Source organism: Scyliorhinus canicula, chromosome 15 (assembly GCF_902713615.1).
Source record: "Scyliorhinus canicula chromosome 15, sScyCan1.1, whole genome shotgun sequence".
NCBI lineage: Eukaryota > Metazoa > Chordata > Chondrichthyes > Carcharhiniformes > Scyliorhinidae > Scyliorhinus > Scyliorhinus canicula.
The window spans coordinates 19,311,269-19,330,549 of record NC_052160.1 but is presented as its reverse complement, the minus strand read 5'-3'; the positions used below and the strand labels follow the sequence as shown (position 1 = coordinate 19,330,549).

General features: G+C 48.5%; 1 protein-coding gene across 12 annotated transcripts in view; it reads right to left on the bottom strand.

Annotated features, from left to right (window-relative positions):
- caskin1 (CASK interacting protein 1) overlaps positions 1 to 19,281 on the bottom strand; it is a 684,935-nt gene that overhangs the window by 272,635 nt on the left and 393,019 nt on the right. For all 12 annotated transcript variants that reach the window (XM_038820500.1, XM_038820499.1, XM_038820502.1 and 9 more), the window contains exon 2: positions 4,251 to 4,302. In XM_038820500.1, coding sequence (XP_038676428.1) covers positions 4,251 to 4,302 — 52 coding nt within the window. The remainder of the gene's footprint in view (positions 1 to 4,250; positions 4,303 to 19,281) is intronic.

The following is a 19,281-nucleotide window of genomic DNA, read 5'->3' as shown; positions in this document are numbered from 1 at the left end:
TCTCACTGAGGAGAAATCATTTAACCTAACCCAACACACCAGTTAAAACGATACCTCCGTAATATATAGGCAAATGGTGACACATCTTCATGTCAAATAGAAACTAAAACTTGAATGCATACCCAGAATAATTTTAACTGTAAATATATTATTGTCTTCTTTTATAATTGCACAGGCTATCTTGCGAGAACTAATGGGGCATATTTATTTTAGAAAATAGTATCAGGCAGTCTATAGACAGTCTGAGCACGGTGGCCGTGCTAAGCTTGACTTCCACCAGGAGCAGCCATTTAGCCAGTGCCCTCAATAGCTATCGATGGTTTGCCGGCAATGGGTAGATTCTGGTCTTCACCAGATGCCGGAGAATTAGGATTCGCATCAACTGATTTTTCTTCCTGCACTTCCACTTTCGGGAGTGGGATGTTACCACCAAGTGTCAGGGCTCACCTCCGCACACCGTCTCTATCTTTCCACCAGTGTGTTCTCCCATCCCTTCTTTCTTTATCCCTCCCAATATGAGTTGGCTGATTCCTATCCACTCGACGTGGCCTCGAGAGTCCCATCGGAACACAATCTTCATGTTTGAAGAAGGACAGCTGGCATTGATCCCACTCGCCACTCACAAGAATAGGTTATGTGCCGGGTGGGCAGTGCGGTGGCTGGGGTGCGTCACCAACCCCTTCAATCTCATTTTGCCTTGATGTTTTCCATTTCCTTTGACATTCTGTTTCCATTGATGCCGTGTCTCTCTAAGGGGGCTGCCCTTTTCATTTATCCCCCAATTTGTTGGTTAGCCCAAAGGAAGTACTAGAGCATGGCGAATGCGGAAAGACAGTGAGCTCCAGACATGGACTCGATGGGCCGAATGGCCTCCTTATGTACCATAAATGACTACATAGCTCCCTCATAACGTCCTCAGCTGGGTAGGGTTAAAATCCCCCCTAATGTGACTTCACATTAATGAGGCACGGCTGCAATCTATCAATAAATGCTGCACAGTATCAGACACTCAGACCACTATTTCTTCCTCTTCATCGAGCAAGCTTTCTGCTTCATCCCCATTGATGCATTGTGTGAGGCAGGATCACCACTGTTATTTTTATTATGGGACATGGACTTTATTGCTCCCTGTCAGAGGTGAGGCCCTTTGCCCTTGTGGCCTGGGATGAAGTCTCAATTGCCCTTTTGTAAATATGGTGGAATTTGATGGCGTTCTCTTACACGAAGCATGGGGCCGAATTTCCCTGCAGGTGCTGGGATCATTTCTGGGCTCACACCCTGCTGGTGACTCAGGAGCAGGCACCGCATGAGGCGGAAAGGGGAGCTCAGGAACACCACAAGAAGGAAGCTTTCTAAAGTGGCTGCAGAGGAGTTAAAATAATGAAAGCCCATAACTGTGTTGGCCATCAGTGTGTATGTGTGTGTGTGTGTGTGTGTGTGTGTGGGGGGGGGGGGGGGGGAACCTTTCCACAGAACTGGCTATGGCTGCACAAGGCCTTAACACCCTGGCAGCCCCGGTGGGGCTTCTAGGAAGACACCTCCAGATGGTGCTGGACTCCAGATTGAGTGGAGTGACTAGTCCTATGCTCAGCAATAGCACAGGTTCAGAAAATGGCCTCCAAACTGGACCTTCAATTGGCTGCCTGCCTCTGAGCAGCATGTTGCTGATTCCCTCGTCAGTCTGCCCTGAGAAACCCCTGCCCTTCCCCCGTCTCCATAACTGTCTCTGTGGGGTTGCGATGATTTCACCAATGATCCCATTGTGCCATTCATTGACTTCCCTTCCCAGACGGAAAAGGCACAGTACAAAACCAGTGTCCTTATTTCCCAGTTTTTACTGGTGCTCCATTTCAAGGTGCACAGGGCCAGTTCGGACCGATATTCTAATTTCCCAGTTTTTATAGTTTTTTTCCTTCTGGGTTTCTTGAAGACCAAAGAGAGTGACCCCCTATTTCAGTCTGTAAATCAAGTAAAATAGCCACATTAATCGATGCCCTGCTCTGTTTATCTTTGATATCCCATAATCCCAATTTGACCTATGCACTGACATCAGGTCTTCATGAGCTAGGAGTTGGTGAGGAGCACCAGAAATTGGCAGCGGCCCCCCCCCCCCCAGCGATTCTCTGCCCCGCGATGGGCCGAGTGGCCGCCCGTTTTCGGCTGGTCCCACCGGCGTGAAACAAACCAGGTCCGTACCGGCGGGACCTGGCTCTATGGGCGGCATGCAGAGTCCTCGGGGGGGGGGGGGGGGGGGGGGGAATCTGGCCCCGGGGGGGTGCCCCATGGTGATCCGCGATCGGGGTCCACCGATCCGTGGGCGGGCCTGTGCCATGGGGGCACTCTTTCCCTACACGCCGGCTGCTGTCAACCTCCGCCATAGCCGGCGCGGAGAAGAACCGCCCTGCGTATGCGCTGGGATGACGCCAGCACACGCTGGCGCTCCCGCGCATGCGCCAACTTGCGGCAGCCAACGGAGGCCAATTCGGCGGCGGTTAGCACGGCGCCAAGCCCTTCCGCGCAGGCTAGCGCGGAGCCAACCCCGCCAGCGCTGGCCTAGCCATCCTCCGCACCTACCGGGTGGCCTGACGCCGGAGTGGTTCACGCCACTCCTCGGCACCGGTAAAGCCCGCCCTGCAGGGTTGAGGAGAATCCCGCCCTGGGTATCTGGCCTCATCTGCATATTCAGGCTGAGTTCAGGGCCTCAGTGGTCAGCTCACCCCAAGAGAAAGTACCATTTTGGTCCTCGCTAGTGCCAGCCCTCAGGCCGACTCCAAGAGAGAAAGGGGGAAGGTGTTGGAGTTGCACTGGAGCACGGGACAGCGGAGCCGGCCGTGAGGGGCACACTAGCGGGCTAACTGAGGTTGGTGAAGAATCCTGGGTGGGATTCTCCAATCCCGCGGTAGTGTCCACGCCATTGTAAACGCCGTTGCGTTTTGCGACGGCATGAACGAGCCGTTCCCATGACTAATTCTAGTCCCGCGCTGGAGCGGTTCGAACTGTACGCTGCAGGATCCGCGCATGTGCAGTTACGCTGGCTCCAACGAGGACATGCACAGTGGCACTGGCGTCAACACAGCGCAGTGACCTCCTTCAACGCGCCGGCCCTGACGCAACATGGCACAGGACTGCAGGGGCCGGCGCATAGGAAAGGAGGCCCCCAGTCACAGAGGCCGGCCCGCCAATCGGTGGGCCCCGATTGTGGGCCAGGCCACATCGGAGGCCCCCCCCCCCCCCCCCCGGGGTCAGACCCCCCCCCCCCACCCAAAGGCCGCCACCCGACCCTTCCACGCCGAGGTCCCGCTGGCCCAGAGCCGGTTAGAACGGCGCCAGCGGGACTCGGCTCTTTTCTCACGGCCGCTCGGCCCGAAGAATCGGTGGCCCGGCCGCGTAGAGTGGCTCGCGACTGACGCCGCGCCAACCATGCCGGCGCCAACGCCGATTCTCCGCTGCGGAGAATCGCATGCCGGCTCCGGGGCGGCGTGGTGCGATTCGCGTGGCCTGCCAGCAATTCTCCGACCCCTGAGGGGACAAATAATACAAATGGCTTTTCCAATGGAGGTTAGGTCCCGAATTAACATTCGCAAGGGGCTCAGCATCCATCACAGGCCGCCATCCAGGACACATAAAATGCGGCCCAAAAATGTTGTAAGCAACTAGTCCTCATTACAACAAGAACAAAGAACAATATCGCGCAGGAACAGGCCCTTCAGCCCTCCAAGCCTGTACCGGCCACGGTACTAACCGTGGCCAAAACCCGAAAGAACAAAGAAAAATACACCTACATCTGAATCTTGTTCTGTCCTGTCCCTTACGTAATCAATATATGAAAGATAACAGTTATTAAGCAATAAATGTAAGACTCTAATATTATTTCACATGAGCAGTTATCTGAAGTGCTCTTAAACAGAACAATATTGGACTATTTATTCGGTACAAAGGAAAGCAGGTGCATTGCTGTGATAAATCTTCCAGCATTTTGAATTCAGAATAATGCACAAGTGTACATGTCCATGAATAGAATGAACTGGGAGACAAATTCAGGACACAACCTTGCTTCTGCAGCAAAGTGTTGGAAATGTTGAGTGTCAGATTAAATATGACAGTCACTTTTTTAAATGATACATTAAATCTAATTCCTCAACCAAAATAGTTCTGTGATTAGTTTTGGAATGAGGTACAAAGTAGAATTTTATTCATGCAGTGGCTTGTGACTGTCATCTTCCGAGATACTTTCTAGTGCATCCACTTACCCGTCCAAGTCTTGAAAGTTCACATTCACCCTCTTGGCAGATCCTAAGAGCTCTGGAAAAGAAAAAAAACAACAAGAAGGTTGGAAGTGGGCAAAAAATAGAGAATCCTTCACAAGAACCATCCAGCGCAGAGGGAAGCCAGTTGACCCATTATACTAGTGCTGGCCCTATGAATCATAGAGTCGTAGAATCCCTACAGCGCAGAAGGAGGCCATTTGGCCCATCGGGTCTGCACCCAACCTCTGAAAGAGCATCCTGCCAAGGCCCATGCCCCACAAACCTGTAACCCCATCTAAACGTTGGACACTAAGGGGAAAGAAGCTGTCCAATTAGTTTTGTTGCCTTACTCCTTTCCCACTGCCCCGAAATTTCTTTACAAATATATACCAAGAAAGGAGGGGGGGAGGGACTTGCATTTTTATCGCACCTTTCATGGCCTTGTTATGGGCCAGGGTTTAGAGAACCCCAAAGTGTATCATGGAGTTCACCTGACCCACAACTTTTACTAGATTGTGGTATGGGGAGCACATGGCCCACTCTACAGTGTGGTAGAACAAAAATGGAAAAGTATTTTTTAAACAAAACAATGTTTATTCTATGAACTCAAGTTAACCTTTTTAAAACATACAGTGAACATCTTAGCAACCATTAATTCAAATACAACCCTCAAAGAATACAACACTAAGTAATTCTTTAAGCTCTCCTTTTAACATCCATAAGACTCAAAACACCTTTTACCAGAAGCACATCAGGTTAAAGTCACGACTGTTACTAGTTTTAAATCACCAGGATCGATTTACAGTCTTTAGATTACAGAGAGGGACTCTAATGCACCTTCTGGCTGTGACTGCAGCTATCCAGCTCTGAAAACAAAACTAAAACACACCCTGCAGCAAAAAGCCTAAAACAAAAGTAAAAAGCTGACAGACAGCCCAGCTCCACCCACTCTCTGACATCACTGCAGCAATAAACACCCATTTCTTAAAGGTACTCTCACTACAGATACATATATACACACCCATTTATAAACACCCATTTCTTAAAGGTGCTCTCACTACAGATACATATATACACACCCATTTATAAACACCCATTTCTTAAAAGTACTCTCATATGACAGCCTCTGGAGGTTCTGAAACACTTTATGGGCAATGGCTTACTTTTGCAATGTAGTCACTGTTGCAGTGCGGGAATCACACAATCAGACACCACAAGCAGCAGTGTGGTAATGGCCAGAGGATGCTTTTTTGGTGGTGTTAATTGAGGGGTGTATATTGGTCAGGACCTTGGGGAGAACACCATTCTCTTCAAAAGAGTGCTCTGGGATCTTTTACATTCACCTGAGAAATCAGATAGAGTTCCTTTTGAGCGTTGCCTTTTAAATGTTAAGATTACGGGCAGCACGGTAGCATTGTGGATAGCACAATTGCTTCACAGCTCCAGGGTCCCAGGTTCGATTCCGGCTTGGGCCACTGTCTGTGCGGAGTCTGTACATCCTCCCCTTGTGTGCGTGGGTTTCCTCCGGGTGCTCTAGTTTCCTCCCACAGTCCAAAGCTGTGCAGGTTAGGTGGATTGGCCATGATAAATTGCCCTTACTGTCCAAAATTACCCTTAGTGTTGGGTGGGGTTACTGGGTAATGGGGATAGGGTGGTGGTGTTGACCTCGGGTAGGGTGCTCTTTCCAAGAGCTGATGCAGACTCGATGGGCCGAATGGCCTCCTTCTGCACTGTAAATTTTATGAAATTCTATTACACCTGTTTCTCGAGCCCTTTCATGTAGTGCGTATACTTGCTGCTTAAAAAAGAAATTTGCCTCATCTCCTTCCCCCAACCTTTTGCCAAGTATTTTAAATCCATGTCCAGGATACTAACCCTCCTGACATTGGAGTCAGTTCCTCTGAATCGAGACTTTCCAGAATACAAGTCAAGTGTAGAAGGACTTGGATGTAATTGAGAGCCCGACGACAACAACAACTTACATTTATATAGCACCTTTGACGTAATTAAATATCCTGCAGGCTCATTGCAGGAGTGTTATGAAACAAAATTTAACACCGAACCACACAAGGAGATATCAGGAGAGCTTGGTCAAAGAGGTAGGTTTTTAGGAGGGCCCTAGAGGAACAAACAGAGGTAGAGAACCACAAAGGTTCAGGAAGGGAACTGAAGAGCTGCTGAAGACACGGTCATCAACGGTAGAGCAAGGAAATCAAGATGTCATTGTTGAAGGAGAGCAGATATGGTGGACGGTTCAAATGGATTAGAGAAACGATGGTCGGATTTAATCACAAGGATGATAATTTGAGGTGTTTCACAACTGGGACCCAATATAGGTCAACGAGCGAGGGCCTGACGGATAAATGGGAACTGTTGGACGGCAGAGGCTTTTTTCATAGAGTTCATAGAATCACTACTGTGCAGAATGAGGCCATTCAGCTCATCGAGTCTGCACCAACCCTCCAAAAGAGCCCTCTCCCCCATCCTATCCCTACAACTCCACCTCACCTGTATATCTTTCAACACTAAGGGTCAATTTATCATGGTCAATCCACCGAACCTGAACAGCTTTGGACTGTGGGAGGAAACCGCAGAACCCGGAGGAAACCGGGTGGCTTTTCACAGTAACTTCATTGAAGCCTACTTGTGACAATAAGCAATTATTATTATTATTAAACACACGCAGACACGGGGAGAAAGTGCAAACTCCACAAAGAAAATCACCCCACGGTCGGATCGCACCCGGGTCTCTGGCGCTGTGAGGCAGCAGTGCTAACCACTGTGCCATCGTGTTGCCCTCAAGTTTACAGAGGGCGGAACGTGGGAAGCCAGTCAGGGGTGTTTTGGAATAGTTAAGTCCAGAGGCAGCAAAGTCCCAAAAGAGGGCTTCACCATTAGATAGCTGAGGTGGGGTAGTGTTACTGAGGGGGAAACAGGCAGTCATGGTGTTGGCACGGATGTGTGGTCAAAATAAAGATACAATGATTGGGAACAGTCAGGATCAGCCTCAAAAGCTGCTCGAGCCACAGCTTGAGAATGAGGTTTGGAGTGGTGACGAAAGACAAAAGCTTCAGTCAGTCTTCCTAATATTTAATTGAAGGAAATTTCTGCACATCTAGTTCCGACCGTCAGATAAGCAGTCTGCTAATTTGGCAACAGGAGTTGAGAGAGGTGGCAGTGAGGTAGAACTGGTTGTTATCAGCGTGCATGTGAAAACTGATGAAGTGTTGTCGTATGATGTTGCCAAGGGGCAGCGTGTACATACGAACAAATGAAATAGGAGCATCAGGTGGCCAATCAGCTGATCTGCTTGTGGTTGACGGTCTGCATTCCCATCGCCCCTCGATAACCTTTGATTCCCTTTCCCTAACAAGAATCTATCTGCCTCTGGCTTAAAACACCCAGTGACGCCGCCTCCACCACCTTCGGAGGCAGGGGTCCAAAGTCGTACAACCCTCTGAAAGAAACTTCCCCTCATCTCTGAGCTAAAAGGGCGGCCCCTCATTTTAAAACAGTGGACTCATCCACAAGAGGAACCATCCTTTCTACGTCCACTTGGTCAAGACTATTCAGCATCTTATAGACTTCAATCAAGTCACCCCCTCATTCTTCGAAACTCCAATGGAAACAAGGCCCAATCTGTCTAATCTTTCCTTATAAAACATGTGGATGAGAAATAGGAGGAAGGCGAGAATAACGGAGGTAACTGTGGAGGAAGGGAAGCCATGGCAAGTGATAAAATCAGATAAATAAGGATGGAACCAGGTAAGAGCAGTTCCACTCATAGGACAATGGAGGAGAAAGACTGGAGGAGGAAGATGATGTGGTCAATCATATTATCGCTGCAGACAGATCAACGTGGGTGAAGAGGGAGTTTATCATTGCCTCATTCATCTAGGATATAATTTGTGACTTGGATAAGAACAGTTTTGGCACTTTGGCAGGGTCGGAAACCTGATTGGAGAGGCCAGGATTTATCATGGGGGCTGTGGCCCTGCCTCCAGGCCAGAAAGTGAGAGGTGAGCCTGTGTTTGCCAGCCCTGGAAGCCACAACACTATTCTGCGTAGCTCAAGCAGTTTGATGCTTGAGGCTGTGGCTTCTACTCCTCCTCTGAGGCAGGATGTCCCACCTCGAAGAGCAGCTGGCCATTCAGAGAGCAGGCCAATTCCCGGTCTCAGCAGCGCCACCGGGAATGGGGGCCACTATTGGAACTGCAGTAGACGCTGGATCAGGAGCAGCCTGGCGGCCCAGCTAAATGGTAAGTGGGGCAGTCTCACTGGGCCAGTGTCAGGCAGGCCTTGGAGAGGTCCTGGGGTTATGGGGTAGAGGGAATCGAGGGGTGAGGAGCCTTTGCCACTGGGGGGGGGGGGGGGGGGGGGGGTCCTTGTGGACCTCAGGGTGCCCCAGCAGGAGTGATTCTCCCGGAGCTTGCAATAAGACCTCCAGTCCAACTCCCAATTTGGTAGACCCTGAACTACTTTTTTAAGCAGGCTGGCAAGACAGAAAGTTGAATCGAAACCACTGTCAGCAGATCATTAACGTAGATGGCTCACCATTTCCTTCTCGAGGGTAAAAAAGGGATGATCAATAAATGCTGGCCTTATTAACAACATCCACATCCTTGTCATGAATAATTTAAAAGAACATGTCAGAAACCCATTTGAGGGGAGGCAGTGGTATTGTTGCTTGAATCCAGAGATCCAGGTTAATGCTCTAAGGACCCGAGTTCGAATCGCACCAAGGCAGGTGGTGAAATTTTAAAACTCAATAAAATATCTGGAATGAAAAGTCTAACGATGACCATTGTCGATTGTCTTAAAAACCCGTCTGGTATTGAAAGTACGTGGATGTTTGCACATTTTTGCCTTTTTTGCTTCCTTTCTGATGATGTCTGTAACTGTTTATAAAGCCAAAAACTACCTCAATAAAATTGTTTATTAAAAAAAAAACCCGTCTGGTTCACTGATTCCCTTTTGGCCGTGCTTACTTGGTCTGGCCTACATGTGACTCCAGACCCACATGTGCTTGACTCTTAAATGCCCTCTGAAATTGCCCAGCAAGCCACTCAGTTGTATTCAACTGCTACAAAGGATTGAAAGTGGACGGACCACTTGGCATTGAAAATGGCAAAACCAGCCTGTCGACACTGCAAAGTCCTCCTGACTAACATCTGGGGGCTTTGCCAAAATTGGGAGAGCTGGCTTGCAGACTGATGAAGCAACAGCCTGACATAGTCATACTCAAGGAATCATACCTTGCAGACAATGTCCCAGATTTGACCATCTCCATTCCTGACAGGACATACCCAGCAGAGGCGACGGCACAATGGCATACAGTCGGGAAGAAGTTGCCCTGGGAGTCTTCAACATCGAGTCTGGAACCCATGATGTCTCGTGACTCCAGGTCAAACATAGGCAAGGAAACCACCTGTTGGTTACCATGTTCCATCCCACCTCAGCCGATGAATCAGTACTCTTACATGTTGAACACCACTTGGAGGAAGCACTGACGGTGGCATGGGCACAGAATATGCACTGGGTGGGGGAACTTCAATGCCTACTCCCAAGAGTGGTTCGGTAGTACCACCACAGACCGAGCTGGTTGCATCCTGAAGGACATAAATAACTGCTGGACTGGTGCTGCGGCAGGAGGTGAGGGAACCAATAAGAGGGAAAAACAGACTAGACCTCATCCTCACATACCTGCTGCATATGCATCTGTCCATGGCAGCATCAATAGGAGTGACCATTGCACAGTGCTTGTGGAGACAAAGCCCCGTCTTCACATTGAGGATATCCTTCATTGGGGTTGTGTGGCACTACCACTGTGCTAAATGGAATAGACTTTGAACAGATCTAGCAACTCAAGACTGGGCATCCAGGAGGTGCTGTGGGCCATCAACGGCAGCAGAATTGCACTCAGCCACAATCTGTAACCTCATGACCAGGCACATCTCCCACTCTATCATTAATAGACAGATTTAAGTGATCCCACAACCAACGGATCAGATCTAAGCTCTGCAGTCCTGTCACATCTAGCTGTGAATGATGGTGGCTACCTAAACAACTCAATGAAGGAGGAGGTTTCACAAATATCCCTATCCTCAATAATGGAGGAGTCCAGCACGTCTTCGACCAGAGATGCTGAGTTAATGATCCATCTCGGCCTCCTTTGGAGGTTTCCTAGTATCAGAGATCAGTAAGAAGTCTTACAACACCAGGTTAAAGTCCAACAGGTTTGTTTCAAACACTAGCTTTCGGAGCACCGCTCCTTCCTCAGGTGAATGGAGAGGTATGTTCCAGAAACATATATATAGACAAAGTCAAAGATGCAAGACAATGCTTTGAATGTGAGTATTTGCAGGTAATTATGTCTTTACAGATCCAGAGATAGGGGTAACCCCAGGTTAAAGAGGTGTGAATTGTCTCAAGCCAGGACAGTTGGTAGGATTTTGCAAGCCCAGGCCAGATGGTGGGGGATGAATGTAATGCGACATGAATCCAAGGTCCCGGTTGAGGCTGTACTCATGTGTGCGGAACTTGGCTATAAGTTTCTGCTCGGCGATTTTGCGTTGTCGCGCGCCTGAAGGCCGCCTTGGAGAACGCTTATCTGGAGATCAGAGGCTGAATGCCCTTGACTGCTGAAGTGTTCCCCGACTGGAAGGGAACATTCCTGCCTGGTGATTGTCGCGCGATGTCCCTTAATCCGTTGTCGCAACGTCTGCTTGGTTTCGCCAATGTACCACGCTTCGGGACATCCTTTCCTGCAGCGTATGAGGTAGACAACGTTGGCCGAGTCGCATGAGTATGTACCGTGTACCTGGTGGGTGGTGTTTTCACGTGTAATGGTGGTACCCATGTCGGTGATCTGGCGCGTCTTGTAGAGATTGCCACGGCAGGGATATGTGGTGTCGTGGTTGCTGTTCTGAAGGCTGGGATATTTGCTGCAAACAATGGTTTGTCTGTCTATAGACACACCAGTGACAAGCACTGACCATCTCCAATAAGAGAGGATCTAACCATCACCACTTGGCATTCAGTGGCATTATCATCACTGAATTCCTCAATATTAAAATCTTGAGGGTTACCATTGATCAGAAACTGAACTGTAGTAGCCATACAAATACTGTGGCTACCAGAACAAGTCCAAGGTTGGAATTCTGCTGCAAGTAACTCTCCTCCTGCCCCCCCCCCAAAGCTTGTCCACCATCTACAAGACATAAGTCAGATGTGTAATGGAATACTCTCCACTTGCCTGGATGAGTGCACCTCCACCAACACTCAAGAAGCTCAACACCATCCAGGACAAAGCAACCTGCTTGATTGCTCCCCCCTTCACAAACATTCAATCCCTCCACCACTGACCAACAGTGGCCGCTGTGTGTACCATCTACAAGATGCACTGCAGGAACTTGCCAGGGTTCCTTGGGCAGCACCTTCCAAACCTACGACCACTACCATCTAGAAGGACAAGAGCAGCAGATACCTGGGAACCCCACCACCTGAAGGTTTCCCCCCAAGTCACTCACCCCCTGACTTGGAAATATATCACCGTTCCTTCACTGTCGCTTGTTCGCCCTATTGATTGCACAGACTTGGATAAATTCCTGGTATAACAAGATGTCACTTCTGTAGCCTAAGGCTTCAAATGTCAGCATATAAAAACGGAATGTGGCCTGCTCTTTTACATTCAGAATGTGGTCACAGTTTAGTACCAGAGTATAACTAGGTGGCTGCAAATTCCATTCTGCTGCCAAGACATAGTCCTGTATCCGCCCTTACAACGGGAGACTGTTTTGTGGTGACTATTTGCTTCATGTTACAGCTGAGTGGGCAGTCACACCGCTTCCTAATAACATTAGCAACCCGAGTTTATAAAACGCCCTCTGAATTTCGGCTGTGGTACAATGATGTGTTTGTGGGAGCTTGCTGTGCACATTTTCCCGCTGCATTTCCTACAATACCACCAGGGACGATATATCTGTTGGCTGTGGAGCACTTGGGTCAGCCGGGGATTTTGTCAGGCGCTAAATAAATGCAAGTTGGTTCTTTTTCGCTCCTAATTTGGGCACGATTCAGAAGAAATGCACCAAAACCCCACACTGCGCAAAGTTAAAACAACCTGGGACTAATATTTACTCTCATTTAATATACACTCAAAATGCTGACAATCTTCTCTCCACCTTCCCCAGAGTTCTGGCAGCTCTCTTATTGGTATGGAAAATAGTTGGAAAGGAAAGACTCACTGAAGTTAAGAGAGACAGCTTTGGCAGAAGGCCAAGAACAGCAGCTGTTTGAAGGGCAGGAAGATAGCAGTTCTGCTTCTATTTAATAAAGCAGCATTTAGTACCTCTAATCGTGGAATTTTTTTTGAGTGCGCGAGTTACAAGCTGGGATGAAGTTGCCTCGGAATGTTCCAGAGCAATCAAGACACCAGGTGCCAGGCAGGAGGTCCACTTGAAATGAAGGTGCTCTGACCCATCTAAAGAGTTGGGGGAGGGGGGGGTGAGGGGGGGGGGGGGGGGTGGTCAGACACCTTGTTGGATAACATCAATGAAATGCAAGAACTTAGAATCCCTATAGTGCAGAAGGAGGCCATTCAGCCCATCGAGTCAGCACCGACCCTTTGAACGAGCACCCCTACCTAGACCCACTCCTTCACCCTATCCCAGTAACCCCACCTAACCTTTTGGACACTCAGGGGCAATTTATCATGGCCAATCCACCTAACCTGCCCATCTTTGGACTGTGGGAGGAAACCGGAGCACCCGGAGGAAACCCACGCAGACACGGAGAGAAAGTGCAAACTCCACACAGTCACCCGAAGCCGGAATTGAACCAGGGACTTTGGTGCTGTGAGGCAGCAGTGCGTGCCACTGTGCTGCCCCTTGCGTTCCAATTGCATTTACACATTATGTAGCTCGTTTCACATTCTCAAGATATCCTCAAGCCCTTTCACATCCAACAAAGTATTGTTACCGAGGAATTACAGCTGCCAATTTGTGCACAAGGACCCACCGACAACGATGAAATAATGCCCAAATTCTCCATTTCAGATGGTGTTTGTGGGTTAAATATTGGCATGGTCGCTGGGGAGAACCCCACTGCCCTTAAAATCAATAACGTGGCATCTTTGCATGCCCACTTGTATGCCCACTTGAAAGTGCCTCACCCAAAAGACACACAACAATGATGCCTTTGGCAAGGGATACAGATGTGATGTCGATAAAATGGAGGCAGTTAAATGTATAATTAATACAGGGATTTCACTCTGGTTGCTGCAGTCTCTCTCTCACTCCCTGCTTTTCTTCCAGACATACGATAGGATTTTGTTTTTCAGTCTACCCGAGCACTGGGACAGTTAGCCAACACTTCGGTACAATGTCTCATTCAGAGGAATGGGACCTCACAACAACGCAGTATTGCTCCTGCTCTGTGCCAACCTCCAGTACTGGGCCGGAAATTTTATATTTCACTAGCGTGGAGGAAGGCTGAAAATCGAAAGAGTCACATCTCAGATGGGCGGAGGTGGAGTGGGGGGTTGTTGTGGGGGGGGGGGGGGGGGGGGGGTCTTAATCAGAAGCCCCCTTCTGAAGTCGGGCCCCGAACCCCCCACAATGGTCACCCTCTGCCCGCCGGCCGCCTCTACCGGGAGACCTCGATCTCCACCTTTGTAACTCCCCCGGCCTTCCCTACCCACCCCCCCACCCCCCATTCCCTGGGATCCCCGTGAAGATGCCTGGGCCTCTGGTGCCCAGATTAGGCCCCAACGTCCTCCTGCATTTCTTCATCTGTGCACTGCAGCGCTGTCGCTGTAGTGAATATAGAGAGCTGCTAACCAATCAGATTGGCCAACAGCTCTCCAAGGTGGGACTTCCTCCTGGAGCTGAAAGTACTGCCTCAGCCACTTCACACTCATTCGAGCGTGTAAGACATACAGAGTGGATGGGAACACTCTTCAGATGGCGGGAAGCAAACCCCCACCATTCAGAAAATTCAGGCCCTGGTGTCAGATGGGAGATCATAATCCCAGATTGGAGTCTGGAGGGAGAATGTGGAGGGGCCTGTGAGCAAGTGGATTTCCCAACTATTCAACCATAGAATGGTGAGTAATGTACCACAAAGCCATACAACACAGGAGGCCATTTGGACCATCATGCCTATGGTGGGTCTGCTCTTTCAAGGAGCTATCCAATTAGTCACTCTCCCCTCCTCTTTTCCCATAGATCTGCATATTTTCCCTTTTCAAGTATTCATCCAATTCCCTTTTGGAATTTGCTGCTTTCAGGCAGTGAATTACAAATCATAACAACAGCTGCATGAACAAAATCTTCTCCTTCACCCGGTTCTTTTACCAATTACTGTAAAGCTGTGTCTGTGAATCCTGCTGCCAGTGGAAACAGTCTCTCCTCATCAACTTTTTGAAAATCCCTCATCACTTTGGACACCGCCGGCCAGTTTAGCTCAGTTGGCCGGACAACTGGTTCATGATGCAGAACGAGGCCGACCGCGCGGGTTCAATTCCGGTACCGGCTGAAGTTATCCATGAAGGCCCCGACTTCTCAACCTTGCCCCCTTGCCTCCGGTGTGGTGACCCTCCGGTTAAATCCTCACCAGTCAGCTCTCCCATTCAAAGGGGAAAGCAGCCTCTGGTCATCTGGGACTATGACGACTTTACTATTTGTTTTCAAAACTTAAACACAAGACCGTAAGAAATAGAAACTGGAGTAGGCAAGTTGACCCTTTGGGCCTGCTCGGCCTTTCAACAAGATCTTGGCTGATTTTCCTCCTGAATTCCATCTTCTCCCACATTCCCTACCTTCCTTAATTCCCTAGTGTTATAACCCCATTGAGACCCAAGGGAACAGCCACCTGTTAAGAGTTGGACATGAAGGCCACAGTTTTGCGAAGAGGGAGGCAGACCTTTGAGAGAATGAGGATTGGAGTGCAACAGTTGGGTTTGAGGGACATCGGGACACGATGAGGCTAGTGACCTGTACGGGAGACCCGCTAGCCATAGTGGGCACGATGATGACCCCGGTTACTTAGGGACAGCAGTCCGTTAGGCTGCCGTTAATAATAGTGAAGGGCCCCGGACCGTGTCTGCTGGGCTGTGACTGGCTTAAACGTTTCCGGTTGGACTGGCACCGGAGGACTTTACAAAGTTTCGGGAAAGCACCCAGAAGTTTTCCAGGAGGGCCTGGGCAAAGTCATGGGGACTGTGGCCAAACTATATGTGGACCCTGAGGCCCAGTCTAAGTACTTCTGGGCCCGCCCGGTCCCCTATGCACTGCTGGTGAAAGTCAAGGACAAGCTCGCGCTGACTGGAAGGCCTCTATATTATCCAGCTGGCATCATTTACTGATTGGGCAGCATCAGTAATCCTGGTACTCAAACCTAACAAAACCTTATGCCTGTGTGGTGATTATAAGATGACCGTCAGCAAGGCCTGCCTTCTGGACGGGTAACAAAATCCATGGAAAGAAGACCTGTATGTGAAGTTAGCTGGGGGTCATTCATTTCCAAGCTTGACATGAGCCACGCCTATCTCCAGCTGGAGCTGGTCACTGATTCCAGGCGCCACGTATCCATTAATACCCACAGCGGCCTAGATGAACACACAAGACTGTCGTTTGGCGTGTCACCAGCTTGTGCAATTATTCAGCACGTTATGGAGAACATCCTGAGAGGGCTACTGTGTGTGTCAGGCTACTTCGTATTGCTAAAGAAACAGAGTATAAAGGTGAGGAAGTGTAGTTGCTATTATACAAGGCATTGATGAGACTGCATCTGGAGTATTGTGCACAGTTTTGGTTTCATTATTTGAGGAAAGATGTAGTGGCATTGGAGGCAGTTCAGAGGAGGTTCACTAGGTTGATTCCAGAGATGAGGGGTTGTCGTATAAGGAGAGATTGAACAGTTTAAGCCTATACTCTCTAGAGTTTAGAAGAATGAGGGGAGATCAAATTGAGGGTTTTTAAAAAATGCTTTTATTCTCCTCCTTTTTCACATTTTCTCCCAAATTTACACCCACCAACAATAAACAATAATCAGTAATGAATACAATGTCGATCCCCATATCAATAACAACAATCCCATCCTCCCACCAACCCCCAAACATTAGCCCGCATGTTCACACAAACAAATAACAAAAAGGAATAAGGAACCCATAGTCACCAGTCTGTTCCCCTCCCTCAACCCTCCCAGCCCCCCCACCTCTAATGTTCGATGTAAACCAATTCTCAAAAGTGCATAATGAATAACACCCATGAATTGTAAAACCCCTCCATTCTTCCCCTCAGTTCAAATTTGACCTTCTCAAGAGTCACCAATTCCAGCAGGTCCCCCCGCCCCGCCAGGGCACAGGGTGGAGTGGTTGACTCCATCCCAACAGGATCCGCCTTCGGGCGATCAACGAGGCGAAGGCTACAACATCTGCCTCCGCACCCGTTTCCAACCCAGGCTGGTCTGACACCCCGAATATGGCCTCCCGAGGGCCCGGGTCCAGTTTCACGTGCACCACTTTAGAGATTACCCTAATAACTTCCTTCCAGTAATCCTCCAGCTTTGGACAGGACCAAAACATATGAATGTTCACACACATCTTATACCCCCTCAAAAAGCCGGCTCATCCTCGCCCTTGTGAGATGCGTTCTATATACCACCTTTAGCTGTATCAGCCCCAACCTCGGGCACGAGGTGGAGGCATTCACCCTCCGGCGCACCTCACACAAGAACCCCTCCTCCATACCCTCCCCCACACTCGCGGACCGACGGGAGACTCTTCTTAACCTGGCCACTCCACTCGAGCCAGATCAAGTTGAGATATGTAAGATAATTAAAGGTATGATTAAAGTAGACGTGGGGGGGGGGGCTACATCAGGAGACATTGCTACGTGGATGAATATTTACAGTCTTAACGGTGCACTAGATTCAGAAAGTCTGCTTCGTAAGGGAAAAGGCTTATTGCAGTTCAAACCATTCAGAGGGACATTAAAACATTTTTTTAAAAAGGCAGGGGAGTATTCCGAGTGTCTTTGGAGAATCATAAAATCACATGGCACAGCAGGAGGCCATTCAGCCCATAACGCCCATGTTGGCTCTCTGAATGAGCCATCCAATTCATCACACAGCACAGAAGGAGGCCATTTGGACCATCATGGCTGTGTCAGCCTGTCGATGGAGGGGGTAATTGCGAGTCCTGGGCAGTGTTTTTAAAAAAAAACATGCAACAAATTTCATAATTGGAAAGAATGGAGCGAGGCTATTGCCCAGAGGAGTCAGTGATGCAGTGATATCGTCACTGGACTGGTGATCCAGAGACTCACGGTAACACTCTGAGGACCCGCGGTCGAATCCCGCCAAGGTAGATGGTGGAAATTGAATCCAATAAATATCTGGAGCTAGGTTATTTTAAAAAACAAGTTTAAAGGCTCCGAGCGAGACCTTTAAAAGAGTAAATGCCCAACTTCCAGATAGGCAACCTATTCCCACATTACACGGTCACCTTATTTATTTTACATGTAAAAAAGATTTTAGTCACACTTTAGAGTTATTTTGCAACGACTTCATGTGGAGTGAGTTTATAGTTTTTAGGCCATCCAGGTGTCTCATTTACATTCGAGTGGCATTTCGTTCCCCACAGCCCGACAGATTTTTCCTTTTTAAATATTTATCCTGTTCCCTTGTTCAACATTTAGTCCTCAGCGAACATCGCCAGAACTGATTAAATGGATCGTTTGCTTCATTTTCTGTGCGTCTTCCTGTCCTGCAGAAACCATGTTGCACATTGGCTACACTTCAAAACAAGTGACTGGCTACAGGGCGCGTTGTGACTTCCTGAGGTTGTGGCTTTATAAATGCAAATTCCCTTACCTCTTGCTTAGACTAGCGTGTTAATCGGACTTGACTGTTACATGTGTGCACCTGACCAAAGACAATTTATCACTTTGCTTGTTTTTTGAGATTTTGATATCTCTGTGGCTCTACTTCAATATATTCAGGTGTCTGAACCAGAAAATCATGTTTGTTGCAATGATACACGGGAAAATCATCTGGGAGCAGTCAGTGTCAATAGTTAAAGTTACGGTTAAGAGGTTATTGCAAACAATTTAAAATCAGTTCAGTGTAAACGTGTGCTTAAGCAAAAAAAATATAGAACAAGTTGCATTTACACTACGTCATTAAGGAAATGAAATGTCCCTGGACACTTTGTAAGAGTATTAGAAAGCAAAATTCGTAACTGGACGAGGAATCCAAAGGATTTGTATTTTCCACCTCATTGTCCCCCCCACCTCGAAAATCCACATCTTTTTAGAAAATATTTTTATTAGGGCATTTATAATTTAAACAATTTTAACCACAAGGTATCAAAAGAGCAAGATGAACAACCCCCCCCCCCCCCCCAACCAACAAAATCCAGTCAACATGACTTACATAGACAACTCCCAAATCCCAATTTCCCACTAACCCTCCCCACCTTACCCAACCCCTCGGAAATCCGCTTCTACCTCCTTCGCAATATCCATAAACAGGACTGTCCTGTTAGGCTTATAGTTTCAGCTTGTTCCTACCCCACTGAACTTACTCCTTCCTGTCTTGATTATATTTTTCTCCCCTTGTCCAGTTTCTTCCCACCCACCCATGTTCGTAATTCTTCTGCCACCCTACACCATTTCAACAATTTCCAGTTTCCTGACCCTCACTGCCTCCTCTTCACAATGGATGCCCTGATCTCTTGACATCTCCATGCCCTCCGTCTGCCTTGGACAGGTGACTGAACAGTCCCCATTCCTTTGCCTTGTTTTTAATTCATTTTTGTGGGATGTGGGCGTCGCAGGTTTGGTCAGCATTTGTTGACCACCTGTAATTGCCCTTTAGACGGTGGTGGTGAGCTGCCTTCTTGAACTACTGTAGTCCATGTGGTGCAGGCACACCCACTGTGCTGTTGGGGAGGGAGTTCCTGGATTTTGACCCAGCAACAGGGAAGGAACGGCGATATATTTCCAAGTCAATATGGTGAGTGACTTGGCCG